This window comes from Ailuropoda melanoleuca, chromosome 7 (assembly GCF_002007445.2).
Source record: "Ailuropoda melanoleuca isolate Jingjing chromosome 7, ASM200744v2, whole genome shotgun sequence".
In the NCBI taxonomy this organism is placed as follows: Eukaryota; Metazoa; Chordata; class Mammalia; order Carnivora; family Ursidae; genus Ailuropoda; species Ailuropoda melanoleuca.
Genome location: NC_048224.1, coordinates 76,712,359 through 76,721,205, shown reverse-complemented (window position 1 = coordinate 76,721,205; position 8,847 = coordinate 76,712,359). Strand labels below are relative to the sequence as shown.

At 37.5% G+C, this 8,847-nt stretch overlaps 1 protein-coding gene across 1 annotated transcript in view; it reads left to right on the top strand.

Annotated features, from left to right (window-relative positions):
- The window catches only part of ALG5 (ALG5 dolichyl-phosphate beta-glucosyltransferase), a 20,954-nt gene extending 17,833 nt beyond the window's left edge, over positions 1-3,121 (top strand). The window contains exons 7-8 of the mRNA XM_034663785.1: positions 672-844; positions 2,920-3,121. Coding sequence (XP_034519676.1) covers positions 672-844; positions 2,920-3,035 — 289 coding nt within the window. The 3' untranslated portion in view covers positions 3,036-3,121. The remainder of the gene's footprint in view (positions 1-671; positions 845-2,919) is intronic.
- Positions 3,122-8,847: the final 5,726 nt, after the last annotated feature.

Genomic DNA, 8,847 nt, shown 5'->3' with positions numbered 1-8,847 from the left:
TTTCACCTAAACCAAGGGTTCGCTGAGGAGGAGCTTTCAGAGCCTTTCATAGGGAGAAGGAAGGAGGAGCTCGGAATTCGGACTAGAGATGATTTCAACAGCGTCAGTTAAAATGAGACAATAGATCTAATTCCTGTGTATGTACGTAGTTATACCCAAAGAGTGTTTCAGACTAAAGTGGATTTTCACTTTCAACAGGTGGTAGTACTGTCTTGCCCAGAATGGCACAGGCAAAGGAAAAGGAAAAGACAAGGCCCTAGGCAACCCTGTATTTAAAAAAGAAACCTTGATCCTTTAGTGGTAGATGAATGTAATCAAGCATCTCTAAAGTGATCGACAGCATTTTCTCCAAGAGCTGCTCAGAGTTCTGTTTTATCAACTCTCTGAATTAGTTGAAAATGCTACCAATTCTGTACCTTGAGCTAGTTAAGCCTGGGATTGAAAACCATCAATCTTGAAAATTTGTACGATTAAATTTTCTCTTCGAGCCCAAGGGTCCAATTTTACCTTTGGGAGTTTCTGAGTATGATAGAGACACCATATTTCTCATTTAAATGTTATGCAGTGGCACACGAAATTATTTACCTTGAAGCTCCTGAACTACTTAACTTCTTATTTGACCTTCTATGGATCTGACTTTCAGCTGTACTATCTAAGCTATATATCTGACGTATGAGCTTCTGTGAAACATGCCAAGGTAGAGATTTAATTACACTCTGCCTTTTTAAAAATAAAAATCAATATATTTTCTGTTTCAGGGCATTTGATGTAGAATTACTTTACATAGCACAGTTCTTTAAAATTCCAATAGCAGAAATTGCTGTCAACTGGACTGAAATTGAAGGTGAGTAAATTGTTCATGTTACAGCTGCTCTTAAGAGGGGGTGGGGGGTAGGCAACAATACAGTTGTCCAGTAAAGTTAGCTCGCTGCCCCCAACAGGGCCTGCTCAGCTGACCTGAGAGGGGCAGTTCCATGGAGTTCTGCCTCCTAATCCCCTCCACCGTCCAGATGGCTTACTGCCTTCTTTCTCCCTGCAGTCTCTTCCTGGGGTCTTCAGTAGGCCGACTACCCAGCCCAAGAAATTCAGCAAAACTTCTACAGCAGACAGTATCATGGCAGTCTGAGGCTAGAAGCAAGGTTGACAAGTCTTTTGAGATAAATTTTGTTTGTATCACCTTTTATTTAGTATTGTCTTATTTCATTACCCAGTCAGTATTGAGTACCTACAAGCCAGCATGCAGAGCTAAATAAGGAATTAGAGGTTTTTACTCCAGATGTCCACAGTCCATTCTGAGCCAGTTTTTAACTGGTATCTGTACATATATCCAAAAAATGTGAAAATATCTAAGATCTCTAATTATGAGAAATCTATCATAATTCTTAATAATTCATGTTTGAAAAAGCTTAGTGTGCTTATAATTTGTAGAACTTAAAATATATTCTAGTTTTCTCCTTTGCTTACCTTAGAAAGCTCCAAAACTAACTCATAGTGTGGAAGCAGTTAACAATCACCTGGAGACTTTCAGAGTCACCCCTCTCCTGCTGAGCATGGCCTCCTCTAAGAAAATCATTGTTATAATTTGCCATTATTGTTCTGTAACCTTGGCTGTTTAGGGACAGGAGAAGGTCTGGGGATCATACAAACTACATAGTCTAGAACAAATTCAAACCTCTTGGAGTCTTGCTGAATCAAATTTAACTACTCTCCATAGTAGCGGCCTAGATCAAAGGGGATTGAGAAGCCAGTAAAGGATTGCTCAGACTTGTAAGGATCTGCTCTGTTGATCTGTGTTGATCTATGCCCAGCATAGACTCTGTGGGAAGTTGAAATGGGAAAAAGTAAAAAATGTGTTACATATTTACATCATTTGCTCATGTGCATTTCAGAGATAGTTGTGTATCACTTTTCATTAACGGGCACTCAATGAGTAGTTTCATATTAATCATTCCCAGAATCCTTGGCCATATACACTCAATCCCTCCTCCCTACAATAGGGCCTTGTGAAAACTCCACAATTTAGATTCTTCCCAGTTTCACTGAACTTCTGAGATGTTTTGTTATTAAAGAAACTACTCAATTCAGCTTTAAAATGTTTAATTCTTTCATAAATGATTCAAATAAAATTAAGGTGGATGTGTTAATTAACTTCACTATGGTAATCATTTTACAGTATGTGTATATAAATATATATGTCTGTATATATGTATATGTATCAAATCCATACATTCTGCACTTTAAATATATTTCAGTTTGTCAGTTATACCTCAGTAAAGCTGGGGGAGGAGGAAGAAGCTAGAGTATTTGGGCTTAAATCTAGAAAATTGTCAGTGACTAGTATTTTGGTATTGGCCATGACACTTTACCATCCAGCACCGCAGTTACCTGACCTGAGTCTACTCTTGACTTAATAAAAAAAACAGTTCCACAGGATAAAATCAAGGAATACAAGCTTTTAAAACATGCTCCAGGAGGCAGATATCCTATAGTCAGCTGGGCTTGGCATGCTGCCATTTGGCAACCACTGGACAAAAAGATGTCCTCGCTAAGGTCGTATTTCTTTTAGCTGATTGAGAGTCTGGTAGAATCAGAATAAAAATTGGGTTTTTGTCTTGGATTTCTTATCCCATATTATTAATTTATATTATGTGTGGAAATGTACCTGCTTCTCTGCAGCACAGGAGACTGAAAAGCATGTAAAACATGAAAATTTGTCCTAAAAAATCATTTTTAAATGTACAGATGGAACTAAATATATACATATATATATAAATACGTGCATACGTACATAGTATAAAAAATAAGGTGACTAGGTCACAAAGGTCATGTAGACTGACTTCTATAATATAATTTTAAACTGATATATTTTCTCCAGAGTTTATTTAAGTTAATTCATTTTTAATTATTTTTAAATCACAGGTTCTAAATTAGTTCCATTTTGGAGCTGGCTGCAAATGGGCAAGGACCTGCTTTTTATACGACTTCGATATCTAACTGGTGCCTGGAGGCTTGAACAAACCAAGAAGATGAATTAGGTTATTTGCCATCTTTGTATTCTTATGTATCAGTGTCACACATTTCGTATGAAGTTAAAATTTTAAATAAACCTGGAATAAACCTATGCCATTGTCTGCCTTTTGGTAATTTTAAAGAATTAACTGCCATAACTAAAAATGCTTATACCTCTTTTGGACCAAAAAATTTAAGGTATTTGTAACAAAGTCAGATTTTCTTTTGCTTTGGCAGTTTTATTTAGATCAATTATCATTATGATTATGAGAAATACAACTTTAAACAGAAGAGAGAATTATTCTTACTCTAAAATGCCTGCGTAATTCTCATGAACTTAAATATAAACCACAATCATGTATCTGCTCAGAGATTTAAAAATCCAATTAGCATATGTTTAAATAAATATAAATTTATCGGTATTAAGTACCTATTTCAACTTATTAAACTCTAGAAAATTGTATGTTAAAGAAAGGATATAGGTTCTGTCGCAAAGACATCCACTTCCTTATATGGTCTTATTTCTCTCCTTCCCAATTTTACTAACATATACTGTACTTACTCTCTTACCTCCTAGCAACACCTTGCTCTTGAAACTATTAGAAACTTGCTATTAGAAACTGGAAATTCTTTACTAAAAAGAGAAAGTTTGGGGGTGCCCGACTGGCTCAATTAGTAGAGCATGTGACTCTTGATCTCGGGGTTGTGAGTTCGAGCCCCACACTGGGTGTAGAGATTACTTAAGAAAAAAAGAGAAAGTTTTGTAATATTAATAAATGTATATACTTAACAGCAGAAGCCTGTTTTTGAGATACTATTAAAGATTAACAAATAGCAATTACAACTTACCCCTAAAATTCAGAATTAGACTGTTTCTGATGTTTTAGGGGAACTAATAATAATATCTAACATTTGTTGAGTGCTTACCGTATGCCTGCCACTTCTAAGCACTTAGTAGATAATGATTCACTCACTTTTATAATGGAAGAGGAAACTGGCATAAAGTGGATACGTACCCAAGGTCACATAGCTAGGAAACAGTGGAGTCGTGATTCCAGCCCATGTGGTCTGGGTCCAAAGCCTACACTCTAATAACTATGCTACTTCAGTTAATGAAGCTATGAAAATTGGAGATACCGAAGTAGAAAGTTTCAGAAGTACACTAAATGAAACATTTTAAAGACAAGACTTACGGGCACCTGGGTGGCTCAGTTGGTTAAGCATCTGCCTTCAGCTCAGGTCATGATCCCAGGGTCCGGGGATTGATGCCTGCGTCGGGCTCTCTTCCTCTGCCTCCCCCTCAGCTTGTGCTCTCTCTCTTGCTCACTCTCTCTCAAATAAATAAAATCTTTAAATAAATAAATAAGAATTAAGAGAAAAAGTAAATAAGCTGAAAAATGATCCCCGCCAGTAGTTTCAACAACAGTAATATGATCACATCTGCAGTAGACACTAAGTTCCTTGAAAACAGAAACCATTTCTTACATTAGTATCCCCAACACCGTGCTCAGCCTATAGTAGACACTGACTGCTGATCAAGTGAATAAACAAACTTCATTTATTGCCACATTTTAAGAGCATTTAAGTCCCTTAAATGAAGAGAACAAAGCAAGGCTTATGCAAGTAGAAATGACAGAAACCCAATAGTAGAAGAATGATCATGAGCATTTAAAAGAGTTTAAAGTACAAACCTGAACCAAAAGTAAGATCCTTCATGAAACTGTAATAAAAATAAAATAATTTACAGGCATACGTTGTTTTATTGCGCTTCACAGTTTTTTTTTTTTTTACAAATGAAAGGTTTGGTCACCCTGTGTGGAGCAAGTCTCAGTGCCATTTTTTCAACAGCGTTTGCTCAATCCATGTCTGTCGCCATTTTGGTAATTCTCATAATGTATCAGAATTTGTCATATTTGTTATGGTGATCTGTGGTCAGGGATTACAACTCACTGAAAGCTCAGATGATGGTTAGCATTTCTTAGCAATGAAATAATTTTTACTTAAGTTGTGTATATTTTTCAGATATAATGCTATTACACAATTAACAAACTACAGAATAGTGTAAACATAACTATTACATGCACTGGGAAACCACAAAATTCATTCGACTGACCTTATTGCAATATTTGCTTTATTGCAGGGGTCTGGAACCAAACCCACGATATATCTGAGGTATGCCTGTATTGCTCTTTGCAAGCTAGTGATAAAAATGCATATTTGAAGCACATAGGAATTTTGAGAGGGAAGTATCAATACTTTTATGTAGTTCATCCATGAATACTCTTAAAGTGTTCTGATATCCTCGATGACAATTTACCCTTCTAAGCCCATATTCACATAGGTTAACAGCACAGTGTGGAATCTGAGAAGAGAAAATGTAGTTTTTGTTGACATTACAGAGCCAGCTAATACAAATAACAGGCAGCCATAGCAAAAGGGAAAATATCAGCTACTACTATTTTACCTATGTATAAGAAAGTTTGATAAGAATTTTACATGCATTAGTTGAGTCTGATCAAAAAATCTATCATATAGGAATAATAACCCACATTTCAGAAATGAATAAGTAGGCTTAGGCAAGTAATTTGCCCAAGGTCCCACAAGTAGCCAGTAGTTGTACTTCTTCTAAATAAAAAATAGGAAATATAAAGGATCATGGAACAAGATTAAAACTGAGAGGATAAGCTCATTATAATCAGACAACTTGACCATTTATTTTCTACCTTCTGACTTCTTCTTACAGAACATTTAGTATGGGGTTGACTTGAGGTTGCATCTGGATAATAATGTGTTTATTGACATCTGTAATGCTATGTCTCTCCATAGTTATATACTTCCACCATTCATGGTTGATTCTCCAGTTCTATTTTCCATTTTCTTTATTGAGTTATAATTTCCCTAAGAGCAGAAACCTTGCCTTTTCTTTTATGTGTGTGTCTACACAGCATCCTAAATTGTGATTGTTCAATGAAGTTTTCCGAAAGTTAGATCATGCCACCATTTCAATTGATTTGTTAAAAAAAAAAATACAGGAATGAGTTATTCCACTTTATTGACAGCTCAGTCCCCTGAAGTAGCAGTCCAGTAGGTTGCTTTGTTTTTGTGCAATCTCAAAATCCAGCAAACCCACAAATTAATGATTTCATTACATTAATCCAATAAAGGACTCTGATTTTGAATAAAACTCTAGGTAGTATTTTGATGGCCATAAAAAAGCAGTATCTTCATAGATTGGATCCCATCTAGGTGTTCTTTCTGTATGCAATATAGACAGGTATATAGGTATACAGTTTTTCTAAAAAACTCATCCCAGGATCACTTGATCAGTGATTGAGTGCTCTACATGTGCAAGCAAAACAGACCCCATCCTCGCCCTCTGAGGACTTCGCGTTTTAAGGGCATGATGCCTGCAAATCTTACCTGTAGAACCACATGCCTGGAGACGTTCGCCTGTCTTCAACTCATAAACCCAAGCCAGCTTAAAAGTCCGTTGTTTGGAACCCACAGTGTGTTTCCCCTGAAAATAATATCAGAAAAATATGGTTAAGTCCTTACAGCAGTCTGAAGCATGTATATTAAGTCTATAATATACCTGAACTACCCTGTATAGTAATACCTAACCATGCTTTGCAATGCCATTTCTGTGGAGAATCTGTTTTCCATTTTCCAAGAGGGAATGCCAGGGAATTATCTCTACCCACGGCCTCTAGGAATCCCGGTGAAAAGTCAGGCACATCAGCAGTGGGTTTAAACCTCACTGCAGCTTCTGCAGAGGCTGTGGGCAACTTTCCCCACCTAGGAGGCTCTGATGGGGTAGAGTAAGGGCTCCCATGGTAATCAGCAGAAGCCTGCTTCCAGTGCTACATCAAAAGGTAGACAGACGGTAGATAGTCCTACAGAAAGGACTGACAGAGAAAGGACCAAGAGTGAAAGAAGTGATCCTTGTCTGAGAAGTATCACAATGCACCTCAGAAATACTCCTGGGAAATGAAGTTTTGTATACTACCTCTCTGACCCATGAATGTTTACATTAACAAGATAATGTGCCCGTGCGTGCGTGCGTGCGTGCGTGCGTCTGTCTGTGATGAAGATAGCAGGTGATTGTCAATGCAACCCTTTCCACTAGGACAACAGGGACAGTAAAACCTAGGCCCCAAAAGCCATAGTGCCCACAAATGCCCCAACTGAAAAATGGTATGAACTTAAATTTGAACCCTCCAAAATAAAATTGGACAGAAAGTACAAGCCCTTAAAGGAACAATATATACGCTGTGAAGTTTTCAGGAAAAAAATCTTTTGGTGGTGCAGTTGGTTGAGCGTCTGGCTCTTGGTTTTGGCTCAGGTAATGATCTCAGGGTCCTGGGATCAGCGGGGAGCCTGGTTAAGATTCTCTCTCCCTTTCTCTCAGTCCCTCCTGCTGTTGCTCTCTCTCAAATAAATAAATCAATCTTTAAAATATATATATCTCTTATAAATCACTCATTCATACTATCGTTCACTCAGTGAGTACATACATATTGAATGCCTAGCTTCCAAGCATCGTTGGATGGATTTATTATACAATTAGGAGAAAATCAATTACAGTACCACTTTTAAAAGGTGTCTACCCTCCAATAGTCTACTCAGAAAGAAAATGTGAAGCATTTATATAGCAATTCAAATAATGTAAAATCAAGAGGCCAGTTGTGTTCTGAGGAAAACCAAATCTTTGCAGTTCAAAATTAGGAGAATTTTCCCTAAATTATTGTATTTCTATGGGGCTCTCTGTGCACAATGTACAACATCCATGGAAGTAAAAACACCTCCATCTGGGAAGATAGTTTATATCTTCTCAATTCCTTTTTCTCTTTGTCATTCTTCTGAAATAAACTTAGAATAGCAGTCCTACTCATTTATAGTTTTCACTGTATTCCTTGAGATCTAAAGGAATATTTTCTCAAAAATTTTAGTGGAAGGGCCAGCTAAATCAGGATAATTATTCTATAAAAAAAAAAAAAAAATTTAAGTAAGTACTCCCACTTCTGGAAAGATAGAGTAAATGACTTTATCTATCTCTCTTGCTAAGTACAAATAAAATCCCTGAACATTATATATATAAAAGAAACATAAGTAGACTTTGAAAGTTGCAAGAAGACTGTCTAGGGACCTTGAGACATACAGAAGGACATGGTGGTGACTTCCTTGGGTTTTCTTTTTGTCTCATATATCCCAGACTTGTAGGTGAAGCAGTCACCTAAAAATGCTGATGGGCACAGACAAAAAAAAGTCCCTAAAATGCCTCTTTTTCTTGCCAAAAGACCATGAAAGGAGCAGGATCAGCAAAACAGAAAACCCTCAGACAGTAACTGCTCCATTCCAATCAAACACTACAGAAAAAAATGGTGACCCCACCCTTGCTGACAATAGCTAAGGTTGAATGGGGAGCCTAGACTGGTACCCTCATTAGGCTGTAATAAGGCACCTGAACACCCTTAGCAGGGTGAAATCAGAGAAGACCAAGCAAGGAGCAGGACTTTCATTCCCACCAGCCAGTAATGAGTCCTCTACCTCATGACATCAGTGGAGATCACCAAGAGAGCCTCTTTTCCACTCCCACCCCCTCCTCACTGAGATGGTGTCAAAGGAGGCCTCATTTCCTCTGGTGGCCCAGCAGTAATAAAGCCACCCTTACCACAGTTACAATGAAGACCACGTAGCATGTAGCTAGAACTCCCATCCCTCCAACAGGAATAAGTAGCCCTCTTTCCCTTTGGTATCAATAGGGGCTCAGTGGGGAATCTGTACTTACATGCTCCCCCTTCCCTCACCAGCGTAGTGTCAGAATAAGCTAGCTAATTC